Below are 25,532 nucleotides of genomic sequence, written 5' to 3'. Positions count from 1 at the left end.
GTGTCTCCTTTTCTCAACTACAGCATCTGCTTTCAGTTGAATAAATTGTGGCTGGATAGTTAGGGTATGCGATTCGTTACTAGTGCATAAGAGGATGGTCCTGAGCATATCCAACAGGTAGTTTTATTGACACGTCTGCAATAACTTTATTGTTGAGTGTGTCTTGTTTTCATGATTGGCCATTTCTGAAGTACAGAAATTGGCATAGACAAAAAGGTTGACCATCCTAAAAATAAAACTCCACTTCTTGAACGTAAATGATTCTAGTTCAAAAACCTAAATATACATTGTAAAATACTTGCTATTATGTAAACAAATGTATAAGATCCTATCCATTCAAAGAATAATCTACCATAAGCAAGTAGTATTTAAACCAAGAATGCAAGGGTGGTTTAATATTAGAAAATATATTAATGTACTATTGATATTGATCCAAAGTCAGTTAAGAAAGGCCACTAATGCTGGAAAAGCATTTGATAAAATTCAACAACAGTCCCTAATACAATATTTCAAACACTTGGTTTTTATGGTTTGTTTGTTTTTTTGCTATTTTCAGTAACTGCCAACATAATTTTTATTACCATACAAGAATATTTAAAAGATTTTAAAAGCCCCCAAGTGCAGATAATAAACTTCTTTGTCTCTCAAGCTCTTAATTTCTAAATATTTATAATGAAGCATTCCATTAAAGTGGTATAGTTTTTGAGAATTATTAGGAAAACAGAATAGAGGAAGTTTTTCATTGTCTCACAGGATCCCTTGTTTCTGGAGTGTACTGTTTCCTATGTGCAATGTGAATGATCATTTGGGAATGAGATGCTTTCCTGTAGGAGATGCTTTGCAGAATCATTGTTTACTTGCTGCAAGATGTTCCCCTGGCTGTTTGAACTCTGATCCCTTTCTCTGAGTTGAGTCAGTGCTGTAATCATGACCTCTGAGCATTTGTACTCCATCTTAGACTCAACATGCCTGGGCCTGGGACCATTGCCCCCTCTCTTCGAAAGAACTCACAACACCTTAGCACAGCTTCTCTCCCCTCATTCTTTACATTTTGTGTGTCACTCAGTCTACTTCTTTAAAGCCTCTAAAATCTAAACCTTTCAATGACTTTCATGACCCTGGCATATGTCTTTGTCTCTCACTTAGATACATCTACAGAAGTCTTGTAATTTTCTCTTTATTTCGTTTCAGCTTATTATACCTACATTGCAACTAGATTATTCTCTCTCTCTCCCTCTTGGATTTTCATGTCACTCTCCTGCTTAAGATTTTGTGACTCAAAATATTATAAATAAAATTGTTAGCTTGACTTTTAAAGCTGTCTCCATTCTACTGCCAGTATTCTTTACTCATCCACCTTCTCCCTGCCACGCTGAGCTGGTTTCTCATGGGGACCATAGAGTAACTGTTGTGTAGTCTTTGTGCTGTATTTCCCAACCTCCTCTTTCTCAGGTATGAAAAGCTGACTTGTCTTCATAATGTAAAGACCAAAGAGCAATGGTCATTAAACTTTAGAGTCTTCCTGATATTTGAGATTTCCTCCATCCTCTAAACCCTTCCAATACTGTAACTCTCTGATGACCTTTTTATAGCCTGTACTTGATTTGTCTGTCTATTCACAGATTACAAGACCTTTGAGTATGAAAGACTAGATTGTATTCAATATTTTATTTCTCGCCGTGCCTAACATAGTGACTTATCTGTGGTAGTCTAAATATTGATGCTTGAATCAAATATTGAACATAATGTATACATGAGCAGTTTGCTTTTGTATTTCAAACATCAAAGCCCTTAATTTGATCCTCTTTGAGCCACAGTCTCTAAGCATTCCTTTGGGAGATAGTAATACACCTAAAAATATACAGTAGAACTAAGATACAATATAGTTGTGTTGCTTACCTGATTAATTTTTGAAACATGATTTTTTGATTTTTTTCACATTTATATTCCTATTTGCAGAAAAACTGAAATACTGTTAATATTCACACAATAGTATGCTAAGAATAGTAAAAGTGCTACTATAACCTTAGGAGAAAAAACGTTATTTAAATTGAGGATAAAGAAAGATAATGCTTAAAGATACACAATTCTTTCCTCCTTTGTGATGATATGGAAACTGTATTACATTGAGTCAGGCTGCCAAGGAATTTTGCAACAGATTGAATGCCATGATAAATATCTGCTTTTTAGATCTTTGAATGGTGTTCTTGCTTGAAAATCAAACTTGAACTTCCCATGAGATCATTGCAGAGATAAATGCCTAGAAGCTTTTCAAAGCCAAACTCTTGGCTTTATCAGAATTTAATTTCCCACTGATTATGTTTATATCGATTTTGGAACACGTAGCTATGAATATACTAAGAGTAACTACATCACTAATGATTTCTCTTACCTTGGGAGTGCATCTCTGTTTTATGTTCATAGGGAATCCACTTATATGTATGTACTGGAGCTCATGTTCTAGTTTTAAAACTAGAGTATGAGAATGTCCTTGGAGTGTTTAAAGGCTGTGATTTTATAACAGTTAAAAATACTTTGATGTATATAGGAATGGATTTTATAAATGTCCTGTACTTTATTAACCATTCAGTCACGCTTGGTTAGGCTTTGAGCTGTGGTCATAATACAAAAGGAATTTGTAAGAAGTGGATTTCAGCCATATGATATCACAGTGTTGAACGTACACAACAGGCATGTGTGGTGAGATGTTACATAAATGTGTAGAAGATCTTGTCTCAGATCCTGTTAATGCTACTTTTGAGTTTCAGTTGGGAGATCCTGATAGTATTTGATTTCCAGAGAGTTTATGACTATCTCATGAGATAAGATAGATGAAGAACTTACCTTGGTAACCGCTGTTTAACATAGATTAATTCTGTTCCTCTTTGGCCAAAACAAAGAACAGCAGCAACAACAAATAGTAAATGTTTGACAAAAGAATTTAATAGATGATGTTTTCATCTTTTGATCCCTTGCACCATAATGTACAGTAAATAAGCAGATAAATTGGCAATCAGCCAATCTTAGAACTAGAAAGGCTTGTCTACTTTTGTACGAAGTGGGGCTTTTGAACCCAGGTCTTAGGACTCTCTATGGGGTTTTCTTTCTTCCGCTGCTCACACCAGTGTGCTTCCTGCTTGCCCTTTTCCAAATGCTGTCTCCGTGACTAAAGCTCGTGCGTTGAGGACCTAGTGGGCTTCATATCTTCTCTGTCCTTGATCATCCTTGTCATCTTGTCAGTCACAGTGGCAGAATAAAATTCTGCCATCAACTCATTGTGGATTATACCCTCATGCTATTTTACCTATGCTTTTTATTTTTTGAGTACAACAAAAGAACTTGTGTGGAAGCCCATTATTGCAGAGTTCAAATCCGTTAAAATCATTGGTCTCAAATATAATAATTGGTTCTGTCTTTGAAATACAAATATCATAGAAGCTGGTCGTGCATTTTGTGAGACTACGTGCTGCCCACTGTGCTAAGGGGGCAACTAGGTCCTACACTTTAAAAGATATATTTCTGGCGATGTTTTGAAAACTGTTTAGCCCTTGAATTATAAGTGTTTTAACTTTAGAATATTTGAACAAAGACAGCTTATTTAAACGGGTGACTCACTGTAGTTGTGTTTTATTTATTTATTTTTTTTTATTTTTTAAAAAATTTTATTTAATGAACATAAATTTCCACAGTACAGCTTATGGATTACAATAGCTCCCCCCCCCATAACTTCCCTCCCACCCACAACACTCCCCTCTCCCACTCTCTCTCCCCTTCCATTCACATCAAGATTAATTTTCAATTATCTTTATATACAGAAGATCAATTTAGCATATATTAGGTAAAGATTTCAACAGTTTGCACCCACACAGAAACACAAAGTGTAAAATACTATTTGAGTACTAGTTATAGCATTAATTAAACACCTAAGAGTAGTTGTGTATTAATTACAGAGTTCAACCAATAGTTTTAAGTAGAACATAAAAAATACTAAAAGGGTAAAGTATTAAGTTCTTTTTTATTCTTTTGTTTGTTTGATATATAGTATTTTTTTATTTAATAAATGTGAATTTAGAAAGTGCAACTTTTGTATTGTTGTGGCTTCCCCCCCCCCAACCTCCCTCCATCCCGTGGCCCTCCCCTCACCCACTCCCTCTCCCATCCCGCCCTTCATCGAGTTTCATTTTCAATTACCTTCATATACTGAAGATCAACTTAGTATATACTAAGCAAGGATTTCAACAGGCTGTACTCACACAACCGCACAAGGTATAGGGTATTGTTTGACTAGTAGTGTTGTTTTTAAGTTTCATAGTAAAACACATTAAGGACAGAGATCCTACATGGGGAGCATGTACCCAGTGACTCCCGTTGTTGATTTAGCAATTGGCACTCTTATTTATGACGTCAGCAATCACCCGAGACTCTTGCCATGAGCTGTCGAGGCTATGGAAGCCCTTTGAGTTCATTGACTCTGAACTTGTTTAGTCAAGGCCATATCACAGTGGAGGTTCCTTCCTCCCTTCAGAGAAAGGCGCCTCCCTCCTTGATGGCCTGTTCCTTCCACTGGGGTCTTGTTCACCAGGATCTTTCATTTAGATTGTTTTTGTGCCACCATGTCATGGCTTTCCATGCCTGTGAGACTCTCATGGACCTTTTAGCCAGATCCGAATGTCCCAATGGTTGATTCTGAGGCAGGAGTGCTGCCATTCTATGAGTCTGCTGTGTGTCCTGTTTCCCCCGCAGGATCATTCTCTCCCTTTTAATTATATCCTTCATTATTTGCTTACACTGGTCTTATTTGTGAAATCTCATCGACACATACCCTATCTTTTTGATCTGTTGTGTATTTATACTTATCACTTTACCAAGTGCGCTGGCATTGGTACCTGCCTCCTTGGTAAGATTGAGTTGAAATCCCCTGGCACATTTCTAGTTCCACCATTGGAGGTAAGTCCGAGTGAGCATGTGCCAACCTATATATCTCCTCCCTCTCTTATTCCCACTCCTATGTTTAACAGAGATCTGTAGTTGTGTTTTAGAAAAGTAAGAAAAGAGACAAAAACAAAACACTCAGCTTAAAGTAGATAAATCAAATAAAGAGCAACTTGAAACATAAAATCATATGTAGTTTTCTTTATTATAAAGTCTTCAACTCTATCCCGGAAGGTTCAGTTTTGTTCTTTTGTTTGTTTCTTTTTTTTTGTTTTGTTTTGTTCTTTTGTTTTGTTTCTCTTGTTGGGGTTTTTTTAATTTTAAAAATTTATTTATTTTGGAAGAGTTACACAGACAGAGAAGGAGAGGCAGAGAGAGAGGTCTTCCATCTGCTGGTTCACTCCCCAAATGGCCACAACGGCTGGAGCTGTGCTAATCTGAAGCCAGGAGCCAGGAGCTTCTTCCAGGTCTCCCACGTGGGTGCAGGGTCCCAAGGACTTGGGCCATCTTCCACTGCTTTCCCTGGCCATAGCAGAGAGCTGGATTGGAAGTGGAGCAGCCAGGACTTGAACTGGTGCCCATATGGCATGCCAGCACTGCAGGTGGTGTCTTTACCCTCTACACCACAGCGCTGGTTAGGTTTATAATATAAATAATTGACCCTATCATAGAAATTCTTATCTCCTAATGAGCAATTAGATAGGATCAGCACAGCGTGCCAGCCACAACACGCTGGCCATAGCAGCCACTTGGGGGTGAACCAACGGAAAAGGAAGACCTTTCTCTCTTTCTCTCTATCTCTCTCTCACTGTCTAACTCTGCCTGTCAAAAACAAACAAACAAACAAACAAAACAAACAAACAAAAACTCTCCTAAGATTTGTTATTAAAATGTAAAATTATTCTAATTTTAAAAAAATTCACACTTATGAATACTATGTCTAAAGTAGAATGATGCAGTATATTTACCATGATTAATTTAATATCTTATTTTTCTTTAACTCTGTATAAGAGAAAATGATGTAAATACTATAAGGAATTAAGAAAGGAAATGGCACATACAGTGTCCTTAAATCTTAGGAACCAAAGTTTAACCTTGATCTAAAAGCACCGGTAGTGATATTTCTCTTCCTCTCCTCTTCTCCCTCTCCCCTGCCCCTCCCCCTCCCGATTTACTTATTTATTTGAAAGGCAGAATTACAGAGAGGCAGAGAGAGAGAGAGAGAGAGAGAGAGAGAGAGAGAGAGGTTGTTTTTCCATCTGGCTGGTTCACTTCCCAGATGGCTGCAATGGCCAGAGCTATGCTGATCTGAAGCCAGGAGCCAGGAGCTTCTTCCGAGACTCCCATGAGGGTACAGGGGCCCAAAGACCTGGGTTATCTTCCAGTGCTTTCCCAGGCCATAGCAGAGAGCTGGATCAAAAGTGGAGCAGCCAGGTCTCAATTTGGCACCCATATGGTATGGTGGCACTGCAGGCTGCAGTCTTACCCACTATGCCATAGCGCTGGCCCCTCCTTTTTTTTTAATATTCATTTATTTACTGAGAGCAGAGTTATGGAGCGAGGGAGACACACACAGAGAGAGAGAGAGGTCTTCTATCTGCTGGTTTATTCCCCAATTGGCTGCAACAGCCGGGGCTGGGCTTATCTGAAGCCAGGAGCTAGGAGCTTCTTCTGGGTCTCCCACAATGGTACAGGGGCCCAAGCGCTTGGGCCATCTTCTGCTGCTTTCTCAGGCCATTAGCAGGGAGCTGGATCCGAAGTGAAGCAGCCAGGACTCGAACTGGCATGCATATGGGATGCTGGTACCAGCCCGTAGATGTTTTGCCTACTTATGCCACAGCACCAGCCCTGAATGATATTTCTGTAGCGAAAAATGCTTCATTGAATTATGTGCATATTCATTTAATATCCAAGTTTAGTTAAAATTATGAATAAAGGTATCCTTTCTACTTCATTGGATATCAGCAAAAATGCCTCCTTTTCAACAGATCATTGTTAAAAATTTTGATGTAAAAAACCCTCATATTAGGATTATGCTTTTAAAGGTACTCTTTTTTGGATAGTTCATTACAGAAAACTATAAAGACATTTCTCTGTGCTTTTAAAATGATTAGCTTTACAAGGAATAGGTAGAAGATATTCATTTTTAAAGTATTAAATGACTTTTTCACTTTCGGTTCTAAGTGTATATGAATTAACTGTTATACAAATCTGTATACAGACTGTATACAGACCTTGTACAGATTTTGGTGCTCTAATATTTCGGGATAAATTTCTCATATTTTGCAAAGCAGTGAGAATTCCTGAGTTTTTCTGTAAACTAGATTTGTTTCATTGTTTAAATTAGTGCATATGAGAATACTTCAAAAAGTTCATGGAAAATTTTAATCTAATTAAGAGATGTTTATTTTGCTGCAAAATTTTTTTTGAAAGCTATATATAGTTTCTTCCCCCCCAAAATGCATTTTCTATGATCTTTTGGAGCCAACTCAAATGCCTGGATTTAAATTTTTTTTGCACCCAAATAAACTTACCTTTTAATTCTGACTTCTATTAACTTTTTGAAGTGTCCCCATAGGTGAAAGTTACTACTATAGTACCATCCTCAGTGAGCATTTATTATATTCTAATTTTTTTTACATACTGGATGCCATGTAAAACAAACTAACAGATCCTTTTGAGTGTCAAAGCAGCTCGGTAGCTGTTTGTTTCATCTCTGTGTGTGCAGTATCATGCATGTATCTGAATAGTTGCCAAGAGCACAACAGGCATAAAGTTTATCATCTCAATGTATAGTGATCAGCAGAAAGAGTGCTGCAAAGTAAGGTTGCAGTATTTCTGTTTAAAATTATTTCATCAACAAATAGATAAGGAATAGAATAGCATTGACACATAATTGTATATCTTGAAATGCCTGATTTAAGATTTAGAAGCTTAGTCTTGCAAGTTGATTGGCATTTCTTGGTCCATTGAACATTAGACAGGCTTTTGTTGAAGACATAGCTTGCAGTGCTGTGTGGCACAGGCCCATATCAGCTTACTAGAGCAGATTGTGCAAAGTTGCAGAGTGAGGCTTTTATTTTTTTAATTAAAGAACTTTTTAATTAAAAGAATTTTAAACCCTGGGACAGATGATGGTTAACCATTTAGCAGCTCACTATCGCTTATAAATACCATTAATGAATGAAAAGCAGGAAAGTTTCTTGAATTCGATAGAAAATGATAGTATCACACCAGAAAGAAAGGAAAGTTGTTCAGTGTTCTGTTGGCCTGTGGTCTAGTAGGTTTGGCACAAATGGAATCCCTTACTATGAAAACTTGGGCAGGCCATCACTGTAAGTCCCAGGGGCCTCCTCTGTGAAATGGATGTTATGGGGATTAAAGGGGGGTTTTGTCTGTACATTGATCACCCTTTTGTGTCCTCTCCTGGTGCCTGCTGGAGGGCAGCAGAAGCATCCTGTAAGAGTTTGTGACTGCCTCTCTCCATGCTACTTAGTTCATCTTTTTCCAGAATTGGCAGCAGAACGTGCATGAGGGATGACATACATAAAATTGCAGGCCTTCAGATTGTGCGGCAGTGGTCGTGGATACAGAGCACTTCACTGCATTTGGCTGTTACTCAAGATTCCAGTAACTGAGAAGTATTTGTTGGCTGACTCCGTCCAGGAGAGAAGCTGCTATGGAGCAGAAACAAGAAATCCTGTTGTTGTCTCATGGTGTGAGATCTTTTCCATTGAGTGTTGGAGAATGTACGGTTGCTCTAAAACAGGAAGCTCATGTCACTGAAGCGCGTTCATTCTTTACATGATGCACTAGGTTTTATTATTTGAATCTGATACCTCACAGTGCCATGGCTCTCCAGTATGGTTTAAAAGGATTTACTTGGCCAAACTGAGGAATAATTGCTGGTATATTTTAAATTCAGAAATATGTGTTAAAAATGTGAATTTCAAAGGAGGTTACTTCACTATTTGTACTTTTTGCTATATAGATAGAGAATTAAAGAGTGAATATTTATCCTGAAAACTGTTGGAACTCTGTCATTCTCATTAATGAAACAAGATAGCATTTTGAAAATACACCTCTGTTAAACTTAATTAAAACATAATTTAAAGAGTTCATTATTTATAATGAAAATTTAAATTTTTAATAAGGTGCATTCTTACATAGAAGACTGATTTCGTTAGGTCTGGAAAATTAAAATAGATTGCAAATTTTATTGCTTCCTTATTAGGATTCTGAAATCATCATCTTTAAGAAGTTTAATTTTCAAAGTATTTTCCATATTTAAGATCTATACAATTAAATTGAAAAATAGTTAATACTTTCTGGTCTGTAATTACTCAAAGGCTGTCCTGTCCACTTTGTTTGCCACTGTCCACACTGGACCACTGAGTACTTACAGTGTGGCTAGTCTGAATAGAAATGTGCTGAAATTATAGAGTTAAAATATACTGGCTCTCAAACGCTTAGTATGAAAAAGTCATATAAAATACCTCAGTTCATAGTGTGGTATGAAGTAGATGCTCGTTTGAGGAATGAATGTATGATTGAAAGAGAGGAGATGGATAGGGATTTTGTCTGAAGAGACTGAAATAGTTCCCAGCCCATAGAGTGCACACGAGAAATATTTGATAAAAAGTGAATATAGCTAGAAACACACACACGCATATCCATGCTCAGAAACAAAGTCCTTAGAGAGAAATGGTCACCAGTATATTTCAGACAAGATCTCAGTCCTCACACTATCAATTAGTTTAAAGCATCTCCGACTTTATAGTGTTCAGTGACATATTTACTTCATTATGATTTTATTTTGCTACTGTTCTTTAAGTTACACATGAAAAACCTCTATGGAAATAATTGGAATAAGACTCAGAAATTAACATTTCAAAAGTACTGAATTTGTGTGACCATAAATTGTGTTTTCCTGGCTTAATGTTTAATGAAATCATGACTTCAGGATGGAAGAAATCTTCAGTGAATTCAGTGAATGTAGATGTTAGTAGTGTAATGGTTAAGGTTTGAGTAGAGACACTGACATCATTTACTTAGTAGGATAGAAGAAAGAGGTGCATTTCAATAATAAAACTGTGATAGTGGGGCAAGCGTGTAGTAAGTAGTTAGGATGCCATTGAGGCACCTGTGTTCCCTATCTAGAGTGCCTAGAACACATCCCAGCCACTCAGTTTCCCATCCAGCTTCCTGCTAATGTGCACCCTGGGAAACAGCAGATGATCATTCACATACCTAGGTCTCTGCCACCCTTGTGGGAGAGACAGGGAAGCAATTCAAGGCTCCTTCCTGGCTTCTGCTTGTCTCAGTCCTGGTTGTGGTAAACATTTGGAAAGTTGACCAGTGGATGAAAGATGTTTCTCTTTCTCTGTCTCTTCTTCCACCTACCTACCTGCCAACCTTCTTTCTTTCCTTCAAGATTTATTTATTTATTTGAAAGCCCAAGTTAGAGAGAGAGAGAGAGAAAGAGAGAGAGAAATCTTCCATCTTCTGGTTCACCCCACAAATGGCCACAAATGGCCAGGGCTGGACCAGGCTAAATCCAGGAGCCCAGAGCTTCCTCTGGGTCTCCCACATAGACGGCAGAGGCCCAAGTACTTGGGCCATCTTCAGCTGCCTTCCCAGGCGCATCAGCAGGGATGCTGGATCAGAAATGGAGCAACCAGGACTTGCATTGGTGCTCATATTGGGATGCTGGTGTTGCAGCTGGCAGCTTTACCTGCTGCACCACAACACTGGCCTCTCCACTTTTCAAATAAAGTGAGTATAAATAAAAATTTTAAAAAATAAAATTGAATTTGTGAAAATGTGAAGGTATGAAGTTTATATTGCAAACATATTTATTGTAAATTTCATTTATTTCTGGGCAAGCATAATACAAATGATTTCCTTTGCATATTTTTTTCACTAGATTTATAAACCTGGAAATACATTTTTCACTAAGAATTTTCATGAACTCCAGAGATACGAGGAGTACGTCAGTTGGCAAATGATAGCACAAAGTGGGTAAAAACCAAATTCAAGGCACATAGAGGGAATAGGGAAGCTGTTAGGTTGCTGCTTCCAAATGGTTGAACAGGTCTTCAGGGTTCAGACCAACTTAAGCTTTTTGTGTTAGGTTAAGCGATTTCCATGCATTCACATCAGGCTCTCCCCTGGGGTCTCTGACTGCTTCCTGATTCTCAGTTCTTGTCACTCCTATTTTCTGTTCCACTGACACTGAACTTATGGTCCCTCCCACTCTTGTCTCTAGGTCATGGCAAATGGTCTTTGGATGCCTTCCTTATAACCCACCAATTTGCCGAAGTCCAGCTTACATACTCTTTTCTAGGGGAGATCTACCCATTTCTTGGCTTCTGTTAAATCTTGCTGTGAGCCCATATAGCGCTCCTGATTTCCTTTTAGAAGCATTATTACATTTTCTCCACAGAGTGCCAAATTGTCTAATTTTACATGTGTTGATGGAAGTTATTGTTCTCAGTATGCTGTACAATCCCCGAAAGCCTCTTTATTTCCTTGACTATGAGGTTGTCATTATTCTTGCCATATTTTAATGTATAATGTTTTTTTCCTCCTGGAAATATGACAAAAACAGCTTTTCTCCATAAATTACTAAGAAATTATTTACTTTACTGTGTTTTCATGGAATTCATAAATCATGTAAACAGGACATGTTATGAATTAATTGGCATATCATCTATATCTCGGAATGGGTTAAGGAATTGCCAAGAGTGATCAAGCCTGCTCTCTTTCTGGCTCAGGGTACAGTGTTGACAGCCAAACGAAGAGCTGCTTCAATACATCCACTCTCATATTCAAGTTTTTCCAGATGTGGGGAGTAATTAGCTCTTTGCATTTATTGAAGCCTTTATGCTTTTCAGGCGGAAGCTGGCAGCTGTAATGAATGAACTCTGCTTGAGTGTGTGCGTGTGTGTGTGATGTGTGAATGTGCGTATAGGCAGGCACACATATGGCATTTGCCAATAGTCAAATAAGACCAGACCTGAAAACAAAACAAAACAAAAAGCTGATTTCAATAAACACTAACAATTTTTACAGCTATATTTCACAATTGAGAGAAGAGAGCTTTCTCCAACAATGAGGATAATTAAATAATCATTTGCATTTGTTAAAGGATGTTTTTAAATGGCAAAATCATTACTGTCATAAAACATAAACACATTTCAGAGATTTTTAATTTATTAATAAATGAGGGCATCTGTAAGATGGTGCAGTTGGTTCAAAGGTGAATTTCAAGAGCCACACATAAATGAGTAATAAGGAAAGCTGAAATTAATTTACAAATAGATGCAGAAAGGACCTATCTGCAGGCAGTGATCAATTGCTTTCCCCAGGACACAATTAATTTGCATTTCTATGGATAAGAATTATATTGTTATCTATTTTCAACAATTTATGGAATTGTAAAGGAGTTTAAAGATAATGAAAGACTGGTATATCCCCAAAGGGAACATTAGATAAGAAGCCAGTAATTTGAATGTAGGTGCCAGTTTCGAAGTCTTCAGTTATGCCTGACACAGCTCTCTGACAACTCCAGCAAAGGGATGCTTTTTCAGGAGTCTGGGCCTGCCTGACCCTGTGGATCTGATTGAAAGCCACATGCAGACCACTCAAGCCTTGGGCTTTTCCCGGCAGTGAGGATTGCAGGAGTGATTATGGAATTAGCTCATCCTTAATGAAAATCCAACTAACGGCTCAGGGGAGTTGCGGATTAACCCACAGTCTTGCAGTTTAGTGAATGCTTTTGTTCATGTAGACATTGAACAAGATTACTTTCGCCTCTCTCTAGAAGTAGACCGCATAGTTTTAATTTTTGGCCTCCCAACAACATTCAACCTGGAAATTCTGGTGCCCAAAATTATTTGCAGTTGCTTGTTCTTTTCTTCCCTCCAATATCATCTAGTTATGTAGTTCTCATTTGTGAGTAGGTTCTATATTTGTGAAAATCAGAATACAACTGTAGGAAAACACTAGAGATCTTGTTTTAATAGCATAATTATTGATGTATTCTTTTTATTTCTAATTAATGAGCAATAATGCAGTAATGAAATAGCCATTACAAAAGAGAAGATATGTTAATGAGTATAAATTATAAACATAGATTGGGCTAAAATATTAAGCGGAACTCTTCTCTTTTATAAAGATGACAAATTGCCCTGGAGTGCTTACCTTTCTTGTTGGGAGAAATTATTCCTCCTTCCTCATCCATTAGTAAAGTTCTCTTTGGGGCAGATGCCAAATGGTGAGTAAATATGCCCCGCTGAGGTGAAGTAACTAGGGATTCAAGTGAGAAGCAAGAGCCCCCTGGGGAAAAGTCCTCAAAAAACAATGAAAAATAGAAGTCCAGGCACAAAAAGGAGTGTGAAAAAGCTGTCAAAAAGAAAACAATCAGGCAAACTAATTCTTCTCTCACCTGATTGTTTAGGATGTTTTATAAGAAATGTTGAATTACTATTTTAAATTTTAAAAAATCAGTTTATTGCTGTAAGTTTTTTTTTTTTAACTCAGTACTGAATCTTGATCTAGTTCAAGTGTTTATTTTGCATTTTCATTTGCAAGTCAGTTGTCACCATGTTGGAGAAAAACACGTTTCCTTCCTTTTTTTAAAAAAGATATATTTATTTATTTGAAAGTCAGAGTGACTGAAAGTGGAGAGATACAGAGAGAGATCTTTACATCTGCTGGTTTCGTCCTCAAGTGGCTGCAACAGTCAGGGCCGAGCCAGGCCAAAGCCAGGACCCAAGAGCTTCATCTGGGTCTACTATGTGGGTGGCAGGGCCATCTTCCACTGCCTTTCCCAGGCCATTAACAGGGAGCTGGATGGGATGTGGAGCAGCCGGGACACAGAGCAGCATCCATATGGGATGCAAGCATCACAGGTGGTTGCTTTACCTGCTGTGCTATAAACATTCATCAAAAACGTGAAGACAGTTGTTGCACATGACCTGAAGAACCCTGAAGACAGTCAAGCACTATGTGATTGAGATTATGGCATAGATGTGTGTCCTTGGAGTTATGTCTCTGGAGACGTAAACCTAACTACCTGATAGCAGCCATGGGAACAGATTTGCTAATACCAAAGTATAACGGGGTCTGATGATTTTTCTTCTTGTTATTATTGTTTACATGACAGAAGAGAGATAACCCCCATTGCTGGTTCACTCTCCATATGCCTACATTGACCCAGGACCAAAGCTTACATCTGGGAACTCATCTAGGAATCCCATGCTGACAGGGACCCAATGGTTGATCCATCACCACTGCCTCCCAGGGTCTGCATTGGCAGGAAGCTAGAGTCAGGAGCTGGAGCTAAAAGTTGAACCTAGGTACTCTGATATGGGGTGTGGGCATCCTCAGCAGCATCTTAACAATTATGCCAAAGTCCTGCTCCAACATTACCTTAATAGAAAAACCAGATAAGGACACTAGAAGAAAAGAAGGCTATAGACCAATATTTTTGATGAACATAGATGCAAAAACCCTCAACAAAATACTAGCAAACCAAATCCAACAGTACATTAAAAAGATTATTTACCACAATCAGTTGGGATTCAGCCCAGGAGTACAAGGATGGTTCTGTTTACATAAATCAGTAAATGTGATACACTACATCAACAGAATGGAGGACAAAAATCATGTGATAATCTCAATACATGCAGGTGATAAGATTGAACATTGCTTCAAGCCAAAAAAAAAAAAAAAACCCAACTTTGAACAAATTAGATATGGAAGGACTATAATAAAAGTCATATATAAGGCCGGCGCTGCGGCTCACTAGGCTAATCCTCCGCCTTGCGGTGCCGGCACACCGGGTTCTAGTCCCGGTCGGGGCGCCGGATTCTGTCCCGGTTGCCCCTCTTCCAGGCCAGCTCTCTGCTGTGGCCAGGGAGTGCAGTGGAGGATGGCCCAGGTGCTTGGGCCCTGCACCCCATGGGAGACCAGGAAAAGCACCTGGCTCCTGGCTCCTGCCATCGGATCAGCGCGGTGCGCCGGCCGCAGCGCGCCAGCCGCAGTGGCCATTGGAGGGTGAACCAACGGCAAAGGAAGACCTTTCTCTCTGTCTCTCTCTCTCACTGTCCACTCTGCCTGTCAAAAAAAAAAAAAAAGTCATATATAACAAACCAACAACTCTAAAATCATACTGAATGAGAAAAAGCTTGAGGATGTCTCTCTTGAGATCTGGAAAAAGCAAAGATACCAACATTCACCATTTTTACTCAACATAGTAGTGGAAGCACTAACCAGAGCAATTAGGCAGAAAAAGAAAGCACATCAAAATTGGAAAGGAGGGAAATCACATTGTCACTGTTTACAGATGATATGAGCTTATAGGAAAAAATCTCAGAGACTCCACTAAAAAGCTATTAGGATTAACTAACAAATTCAGCAAAGTTCCAAGATTTAAAGTCAACATATAAAAATCAGTAGTGTTATTATATACCAATAGCAAATTATATGAAAAAAAGAAATCAAGAAAGCAGTCAATTTCCAGTGGCTACAAAAACAATAAAGTACCTAGGTATAAATTTAATCAAAGTGAAAGATTTCTACCATGAAGACTATAAATCGTTGATGGAAGAAATTGAAGAGGACTCAAAGAAACAAAAAGACATCCTGTATTCATGGATTGGAAGAAAAAAGATTGTTGAAATATCCATACTACTCTATTTCTCTCTCTCTCTCTGTCACTCTGCCTTCCAAATAAATAAGTTAATAAATCTTTTTTTAAAAGTCCATAAAAAATAATTAGTAGATTCAGGGCAATTCCTACCAAATACCAATGACATATTTCACAGAACTAGAAAAAAACACAACTGAATTTTGTATAACATCCCGAATAGCCAAAGTAATCTTAAGGAAAAAAAAAAAAAACTCAAAGTCACACACGTTAGACTACCTGGCTTTAAAATATATTATAATGCTATAATATATAACATTACCATGAGAAAAGATACATAGAAGAATGAAACAGAACAGAGACCTGAGTAGGAAACCTAGGTATCTACATGCAACTGCTCTTTGACAAAGGTGCTGAGAGCATGCATTGGAAAATGGTATTCTTTACAATAAATGAGGCTGGGAAAACTGTATATCCAGAGATGTAGAAGAAAGAAACTAGGGTTTAAACTGCTGCCTGCAATGCTAGCATCTTGTATGATCTCCAGGTCGAGTCCTGGCTGTTCTGTTTCTGATCCAGCTCCCTGCTAATGCTTCTGGGAAAGCAGCAGAAGCTGGCCTAAGTACGTGGACCCCTACCACCCATGTGGAAGACCACAGTGCAGTTCTAGGCTCTAATCGTTAACAAAAATCAATTCAAAATAGATTAAAGACCTAAATGTAGAACCTAAAACTCTGAAACTATGAAAAGGAAAAGTAGGGGAAATGCTTCAGGACTTCGGAATGGACAAGGATTTTTCTTTTGGAGTAGACTTGAAAGCACAGGAAACAAAAGCACAAATAGATAAAGATGATTTCATAAAACTAAAGAGTTTGTGCATAGCAAAGGAAATAATCAGGGAAATGAAGAGGCAACCTACAGAATGGGAGAAAATATTTGTTATTTATATATCTGACAAGGGGTTAATAACCAGACTATATGGAGAACCCAACAACAGAAAAAAAATCAGAATGATGTTTGGTAGTTGTAAATAGACATTTCTCAAAGGAAGACATACAAATGGTCAACAGGTACATGAAAAATATGCTCAACATTACTCATCAGGCCGCACAACTAGATATCACCTCATTCCAGTTAGATTGGCTGTTATCAAAAAGACAAAAGGTAAAGGAATGCTGGCATATGTTGAGCACAGAGGATATTTGTGCACTGTTTGTGGGAGTGTACGTTAGTCTAGCCTTTGTGGAAAACAACATGGAGGTTCCCCTAAAAACTAAACATGGAACTACCATCCCACTACAATCCCACTCCTGAGTATACAGCCAAGGAAGATGAAATCCATCTGTTGAGCAGACATCTGTATTCCCATGATTATTGCTGCCCTATTTACAATAGCCAAGAAATAGAAACAGCCTAAGTGTCTATCCACTTATCCATGGATATAGAAAATGTGGTACATATGCACAAGGGAATAGTACTCAGCCATCAAAAGCTGAAATCTTATTAATTTCAGTGGAACTGGAGGTTGTTGTGTTAAGAGAAGCAAGCCCAACACACACGTACACACACATGAAGCAAGTAAGGCATGATTTCACTCGTACACAGAATCTAAGAAAATCTCATGGGGAAGTTTAAAAGTATAATTGTACTTGCCAGAGACTGGGGAGGGGCAGGGTGAAAGATTATGGTTAGATAGGAGTAAGAAGTTCTTGGATCCTGTTGCACAGCAGGTGACTATAGATAATGATAATGTGCTGTATATTTCTCTAAAAAAATTAGAAGACAGGATTTTGAATGTTTTTATGATATAAAGTTAAATGTTTGAGGAGATACATATATTTACCCTGTTTAGACATTACACAATGCATACATATACATGATAGTTGCATAAGTGTATCAGAACACCACTGGGTACACCGTAACTATGTACAATTTTATGTATACAATTTTATGTTTTAAGACTTTTTAAAAACAATATTGATGTTCAAGACCCTTTCAATGAGAATACTCTTTCCTACCCAGGGCTTTTTTCATAAGTACCGTAGGGGAGTGAAAGATTCGCTCTACACTCCTTAGTTCTTTTGTGGACTCTTGGTTTGATACAGAAGCCCAATTAGTATAAACGCTGATTAGTGAGAGGAAAATATGAAAGGTTATTTAAATTACATATACATAGGGATCTTCCCAAGAGAGTGAGGTGCAAAGAAATGACCAAAGTATGATGATTGTGTGATTTTTTTTTTTTGGACAAAGAGCAACACATTTGTGGAGGAATGATGGGACACCTGTATCTCTGGAGTAGGATAGTAAATTCTAGCGACATTGCCTAGAGATGTCTGAGGTGGAGATGTGGAAGCTAGTGGAACATGAGTGTGACTTGACACAGTTTATTCCGATTCATATGAGTCTCTGGTGAGTAAGGCTTAGTGTTTGGCTGCATGTAGAAAAAGACCCAATGGCCCTTTCTGATATAGCGGTGTTCAGCATATTTTGAGATGACAACTCCCTAACTCCTTCACTGTGTGCCATTAGTGGGGTGGTTGAAAAATCTTGTGTATGTAAGGGAGACTTTATAATTTTTAAGGTTATTTTCTTTTGTTAACTTCTGACATTCAGTTTTTTTCTCTTTCACTACGGGAAATTAGAGGCAAAGGAAGGTTGTGTAATGTTCTCTTAAGTGTGTGATGGAGCTGAACCTGGACTTTGAGAGTCTGGTCATCAGTAATGTAGTCCCCAGCTTGGTTTCTTTCTGCAATGAGGCATGGGTAGAGTATGAAGTTAAAAATGTAGACAACATAAATGAAGTGCTCAATAAGTGAAAGGGATTAGCAGCTACATAGATATTCCCTTTGGGAGTGCTCCAAGGCAAAAATATGTATTAAAATACAACATTAAACTTTTTTTTTGTAAAAAAAAAAAATTGATAGGGAGTTTTGACATGTGATAGCTATCCATGAAGAACACTTTCTTCTTATTTCCCAAGTCAGGTTGTAGACCTATTGACAAGAGAGCTCTGCTATGATAAAGTGCAGGGCTTAAAATGTTTTAGAGAAAACTTTACATGAATTTTATAGTACACTTATAGGTGAAAGGAAAAAAGATGTATTCAATCAAAAGTAATGGTGTTTCAGAGCTTGCCAAACAGTCCATTAAAGAGTTCATCCAGCAAGTCCTGAATGATGGGATTTTTATTCCCTACCTAATTAAGCACAAAGTATGTTGTAGTCACTGTTATATCTCTAACCCCAAGCACCTACCATGACAACACTCATGTACTGGATAGATGAGCACAGTGCTCTGGCTAGATTCTGAGCATAGTACTCCATTGAACAACTTCGCAGTTGAAACAGAATTGATTTCTTTTGGCCTTAATTTTTTCCTCTGTAAAAGAGAGAGGGTTTTAGGTGTCTTGATTTCTTACAGATCCCATTTGCTTTAAAATTCTGATTCTCAAATCACAGTGGAAAATTTTTGTTCACATTGTACATTGTGTTTAGTTTCTCTTTCAAAACTTTGGCACGTTAAATCTCAACAGATAATTTTCTCCAGTGCAGTAAAGAGTCAATAAAAGCATGCTACGTGATGGGAAATAAGAAAACAGCTGCCCTTCATGCCTGATGAAGGTGATTCGCCATGGGGAATAGATGTGGCCATGAGTAACCCAAGAATTGTCACTTCACATACAAACCAAGAGGTATGTCTTAGACAGTTTTGGCGAGGTTTTCCCCTATACTTCGAGAGGTTGATAAGAAAAGTTTCTAGAAATTTCTGCTTTCTGTTTACAAAAGTGGTATCACAGGTTTTCTATCAAGTATTGGAATTATCTTGGGCAGAGAACTTGAGGGAAACAATCAGGGTTCGCAATTCTCCCCTTTTATGATAGAAATATAATATATATAAATAATTTCCTTGTATCTGCTATTGTGGCTGTGCAGAGCTGTTATCTTAAAGTTAAGATTTCCATATTCAACATGCTGGAGCAATTTCTTTTTGTCATTTTCTGGTAAGCAGAATATGTGGTGCTATTCATTTAGCCTGTTATCAAAAACTCTTTCACGACAACACCTGCCACTCTTTCACACCATGTATTTTGTTAGAATAGAGCAAAATATTTCCTAAGTAATAAGCAATATTTTACAGAAATGTGTTAGTTTTCTGTGGCAGTGGCTATCATTGAAAAACAAAGATGGATAGATACATTTGATGTAATAAAATGGATAGAATTCATGTTTTAGAAATATTTGGTTAGGCAAACCAAAATGGGGTTTTTGGTTGAGGGTCTTCTCAGAACTTCTCATGGGTCAGTGTGCCATGTGGTTCTCCAAGTGGCAGAGAGAGATTAGTGCCAAGGTGTCCCAAATGTGTTTGTTTAAGAAACCCACTCCCCAACTTAAGTGTTCCTTGGCTCCATGGAATTCTGCCTGGGAAATCATTCCTACTTCATGCTTGTGAGGAATGTTTCTCTTGACAGAATTTTCAGTTTAGGGAGGGCCAAATGCATTTCTAAAAATAAATTGAAAACTATAATCTAAGAAGAAAACAGTATTATCTTTGACTGCTTCAGATGACGTATTATTTTGTATAAAGTTGTATTTTATATAATTAGCTCCATTATTCACCATAGGGTGTTTTTTATGTCCAACATTGGTATGCTGTGGCTGTGTAGATGTTAATGTATCCTAGGACTTTAGTAACCAAATTAATAAATTTAAGTTGTATAGAATCTTGACATTAAAGGATTTTGAGAAATAGATCTTTAATTATATAAATTATGACACATGCCACAATATATATACTGTGATTATTTTTCCAAAGTTTTCCAAGTATGTAGGATGCATTGAAGAATATACAAATAACTAGTAAAATTGTAAAAACTGACAAGATGAGTAGAATGTAAAGAGGATGGTGATTATTTTTTGAGATATGGGAGTTTCTGGATTCTTAAATGATACATCAGCATGTTAATTGCTGCTTCTCATGTTTAATAATGTTTACAATTAGTATAACACTCACCAATATAAGATTAACAGTCATAATTAATTCAGCATAGATTCTTTCAAGTGGTACAAAAGGCTTTTCATAATAAATTACTAGCCTTTAATCAGCTCATATAAAGTGGGTAGTTTTTAAGATGAGAGAAATATGTGTATGTCTTATAAAACATTTAATTTAAGTTAGTGAAATGAGTTTGAATGATCCAGAGTCACTGTAACCAATCAGAGTTATGTCTGACATTCCAGTTACAGCTTTATTTAGATGGAGTTGAGGAATCTTTGTGATAACAGGCATTTGACTGTGCTATCTTAAGTGTTACAGCCAAGTAGTTTTCCAAGAATCTTTAAGTCCATTTCAGACTATCTTATGAATGAGTTGAGTCAGTGAAAGATAAATAAATTTCCTCTTTAGAATTTCTTAACCAGTTTAAAGAATGTTGACTTTCAAAATTCATAAAATTGAATTCTGCCCAAGAACACGTTGTTTGTACTTGTGGGGCTAGCCCTGCAGACCTCTGGGATGCTGTCCACTCACTCACTCACCACTGAGATAAGGAGAGTGAAGTGCGAGCTAAATAGAGCGGGAACTGGGCAAGGTCATTCCTGCCACAGTGCCTCCTGCACCCAGAGAGCCGGGCTGTGCGGGCCCCAGCAGACGCTGCACACGTGGATTTTTAAAATACAGGTGTTTTGAAAGGGTAAAAATGAAAGTCCCTTTAGTGGAGGATGTAAAAGATGAAACTGAAGAGGAAAAAACAGGGGAAGAAGAAAATGAAGAAGACAAGGTGAGTGAGAAAGCAGCTACCCAAGCCTGATATTTGTTCCTGTAAACTGGTAATGAGAAAAATGTTCTCTTTCCTTTTTTTGAACAGGTGTTCTTTAAGCCTGTTATTGAAGACCTGAGCATGGAATTGGCTAAAAAATGCACCGAACTAATTAGTGATGTAAGTGGCCTAAGTAACTTTTCTTTGACATTACATGTGTGGTATATTACCCACCATACACGATTATAGAGAGCGTGTCATTGAGCGGGGGAGACAACCCTGAAACTAGCCCTTAAAACACAATGATTTTCAGATTGTGGAATTAAGTCCAAAAATGGTAAGTGCTTTCTCCAAGGTCACCTATCCAGGGAATTTCTGCTGGAACAGGTCTTCTCCTTCTTCATCTGGAATTCTGTCCCTTAGGAATTTTACTGACAGACTGGCATGGAATCCTAAGGCATTCAATTGTAGAGCATATTCTGTTTGAGAACCTAAGGAATCTGAAATTATTATCATGATGGAATTTGTCTTGAGAGGAACTCTGCTAAATGAATAATTTTAACATTTTGGAGGCCTTTTGAGGAATCTGATGAATGCATTCATTTTGCAAGTGAGGAAAATGCGTTTGCTTATATGCATATAGCTTTTGTGTAGCATTTAGGATTTCTGGATTACTGACCTGCATTGTTAAGAACTCTGATACAAATAATGCTGGTGCTGTTAGTGAAAGGAGCATTTTGGGGGGACTTTTTTTTTTTTTTTTTTGACAGGCAGAGTGGACAGTGAGAGAAAGAGACAGAGAGAAAGGTCTTCCTTTGCCGTTGGTTCACCCTCCAGTGGCCGCTGCAGCCAGCGCATCGCGCTGATCCGAAGCCAGGAGCCAGGTGCTTCTCCTGGTCTCCCATGCGGGTGCAGGGCCCAAGCACTTGGGCCATCCTCCACTGCACTCCCTGGCCACAGCAGAGAGCTGGCCTGGAAGAGGGGCAACCGGGACAGAATCCGGAGCCCCGACCGGGACTAGAACCTGGTGTGCCAGCGCCGCAAGGTGGAGGATTAGCCTGTTGAGCCGCGGCGCCGGCCTTGGGGGGACTTTTTTCAGTGACTGGGCTAGAATTATTTAGCCTATATGTATACGTACACACTTACAGTAAATGTGTAGACTAGGATTCTAGAAGTACAAGGAAAGAAGGTTGCTCCCTAGTGGTGAGGTCTGCCTAGAAAGAGCAAAGATGGCTCCTGGAAAGCAAATGTGTGTCTGTGTCTTCCTTCAGGGAGATGAGTGCATACGGGTTACTTCTGTTGTTATGAGCAAGGTGATTGGAACATTTCACAATTGCCTGTTTTCATGGGAAACAGTGGTGGGATGTGGGCTAGCGTGCCGGTGTGCTCTCTGAAGTCAGCCTACCTGAGTGGACTCCATGGTAATGTGGGAAGGTTGTATAACCTGACTGAGCCCAGTGCCTCAAGTGTAACATCCTAATTATAAACTTAAATAATGGTAGCACAACTAGATGCTATCTAAACTATCCAGAACACTGTGATCAGGTATTCCATCTGTAATATCTGCATCCATGCAGTCACCATTTATATAGAACTCTGTGCTGCTTTCTGGTTTATCAGAAAGAGCCAAAGGATGGTGGTGGGCATCATACCCTCCCCGTATATTTGACAAGTGCTGTGGTTAGCATATGCATTGAATATTTCTACAAAGTAATGGCGTAAGCTGTTAGTAATAGTCATATGCTACTGTACACGGATGTTCTTTGTATACTACAGTGATGCTAGTGAAATAACAAGAATAACAATATCTGCAACAGCTAAGACTTACCGAGTGCTGCATACCAGGCGCTGCGGCTTATGAGGAGGTTCTACTATTCTTCTCACTTCAGAGATGAGGACATGGAGGCACAGAGAGGTTTAGTAACTTGCTGGACCACACAGCTACGCAGTGTAAAAAGGACTGCAACACAAACCCCCTCTCTTTTACTCTACTGTATTATCTCTCACTGTGATTTCCAAGAGAAGTTTATTGTAGCTTTATTTTTGTTGTTATTATTTTAGTTATAGTCTTGTTGCCATGTGCGACCTTAATTCCTATCTATACACCTAGTACCTTGTGCAGCTTTGCACTGCGTTTTTACTGAGGTGTAATTTTGACTGAGCTAAGTTGTGTTACATAAACCATTAGGATTAATGTGGAAACTCTACTTAGTAGGTGATTCTGTTGGAGTTATTTTGGATAGGGTTGTTTATTACTGACTTTAAAACTGACCTGTGACAAGGCTTGATGGACTTTATCACTTTGCAAGAACAAAAGCTGTGTTATTTCACTCCCATCTAGGTGAAATCAAACACATGGGTGTAATTTCTATTGTGGATCTGTCTTACGTGGAAAAATGTCTGTAGTGTTTAATCTTTAGAACATGACTGTTGTGGCTTCGTTTCTGTCCGTATACTCATTCATTCTTTGTTTCCAATAGAATCCCATACTTGTTTAACTTCTAGGATTTTTATATTTATCTATGAATAGTTTAAAAATTGCTTTTTGTTCTGAAAGAAATGAAAAGAATTTGTGCAGTCATTTGAAAAAACAAATTTTAATGTAACCTTTCTGGAAGGAATTGACATAATGGACTAAATCAAATTTTTAGTTTTTTAAAAGTTTACCTAAATAATATTATTACATAATAACTGGAATATTCTTTGTCCATGTGACCACCATTTTTCTATGGAGCAGATGAACTTAAATTTGAAGTTCTTACCTCTGTTACCTTGTCTGCATGCCTAGATGGTTATCTAAAATGTATCAATCTCAGAGCCAATTCAGATATAAAAATTAATGCATGTCACACTCAGTGAGACCTGAGGTTTAGTTAAGCCTGTGCTGTATTTCTGATTGCACCCATCTGTTAGTGCCCCACATTTAATTTAATAAACTAGTTTTTTTCTCCCCAGGTCTCAAACTTTATTTTTTTTTAAAGATTATTTATTTTGAACGGCAGAGTTACAAAGAGGCAGAGGTAGAGGCAGAGAGAGAGAGAGAGAGAGAGGTGTCTTCCATCTGCTGGTTTACTCTCCAGATGGCTGCAATGGCTGGAGCTGCACCAATCCAAAGCCAGGAGCCAGGAGCTTCTTCTGGGTCTCCCACACAGGTGCAGGGGCCCAAGGACTTTAGCCATCTTCTGCTGCTTTCCCAGGCCTTAGCAGAGGCTGGATCTGAAGTGGAGAAGCCAGGACATGAACAGGCGCCCTTATGGGATGCTAGTGCTACAGGCAGTAGCTTTACCCGCTATGCCACAGTGCCAGCCCCAGGTCTCAAACTTTAAACAAACCATCCAATATTTTTATTACCCATTTTGTCCCTGAGGGGCATCTGTGTGTTTTTCTGATCTTTTTTGATTATTTGAAGACAATGATGCTTGCATCCTGTGTTGTCACGTGGATTTGGGATGCCATCTGCCTGATGTGCAGAGCCCTACATCCTAAAGCATAAAGAAGCAGCTGCAGGTGGTTGCTTGGTTACAACAGTAAAGATGCTGCTTGGGACACCCACATTCCATATCAGAGATCCTGTGTTTGGCTATGCTTTCCATTGCAGCTTCCAGCTAATGCACACTGTACAAGGTAGCAGGTGAGGACTCAAGTTGTCAGGTCCCTGTGACCCACATGGAAGACCTGGATTGAGTTCCTGGCATCAGCCAGGCCTGGCCCTGGCTGTTGCAGGCATTTGAGGAAGTGACTCAGGGATGGAAGCTCTCTCTGTGACTGTCTCAGTTTCTCTACTTTTGAAATAATAAATGATATTCTTTTTTTAAAAAAAAGAAGAAGCTGCACATGCTATGGATGAAGCCACAGAGCGAATGCCCTATAGACCGGGATCTGAATAAAGTCCTTCTGACTCAAGCCTTGGCACCGTCATGTCCTTCCCCGCTCCTGTGTGCCTTGTGTATTTTTTATTTATATTTTTATTAATATTTTTAAGATTTTTATTTTATTTATTTGAAAGAGTTACACAGAGAGAAAGAGAGGCAGAGAGATGGGGGGGGGTGGTCTTCCATCTGTTGGTTCACTCCCCAGAAAGCCACAATGGCCGGAGCTGCGCCGATCCGAAGCCAGGAGCCAGGAGCTTCTTCCAAGTCTCCCACACTGGTGCAGGAGCCCAAGCACTTGGGCAATCTTCCACTGCTT

The 25,532-nt window shown here is 38.5% G+C and overlaps 1 protein-coding gene across 11 annotated transcripts in view; it reads left to right on the top strand.

Annotated features, from left to right (window-relative positions):
- The window catches only part of NEBL (nebulette), a 395,196-nt gene that overhangs the window by 263,567 nt on the left and 106,097 nt on the right, over positions 1-25,532 (top strand). For 5 of the 11 annotated variants that reach the window (XM_089311552.1, XM_089311553.1, XM_089311554.1 and 2 more), the window contains exons 2-3: positions 19,122-19,280; positions 21,453-21,524. The exons of 2 other annotated variants lie outside the window; for them this stretch is intronic. In XM_089311552.1, the coding sequence (XP_089167678.1) occupies positions 19,197-19,280; positions 21,453-21,524 (156 nt within the window). In that variant the 5' untranslated portion in view covers positions 19,122-19,196. Of the gene's footprint in view, positions 1-19,121; positions 19,281-21,185; positions 21,366-21,452; positions 21,525-25,532 lie in introns of those variants that run through there. 4 more of the 11 variants (XM_089311550.1, XM_089311551.1, XM_002717405.6 and 1 more) reach the window with 4 other exon arrangements.

This window comes from Oryctolagus cuniculus, chromosome 13, assembly GCF_051225735.1.
Source record: "Oryctolagus cuniculus isolate XC-2025 breed Fujian yellow rabbit chromosome 13, ASM5122573v1, whole genome shotgun sequence".
NCBI lineage: Eukaryota > Metazoa > Chordata > Mammalia > Lagomorpha > Leporidae > Oryctolagus > Oryctolagus cuniculus.
This window is presented reverse-complemented; position numbering and strand designations above follow the sequence as displayed.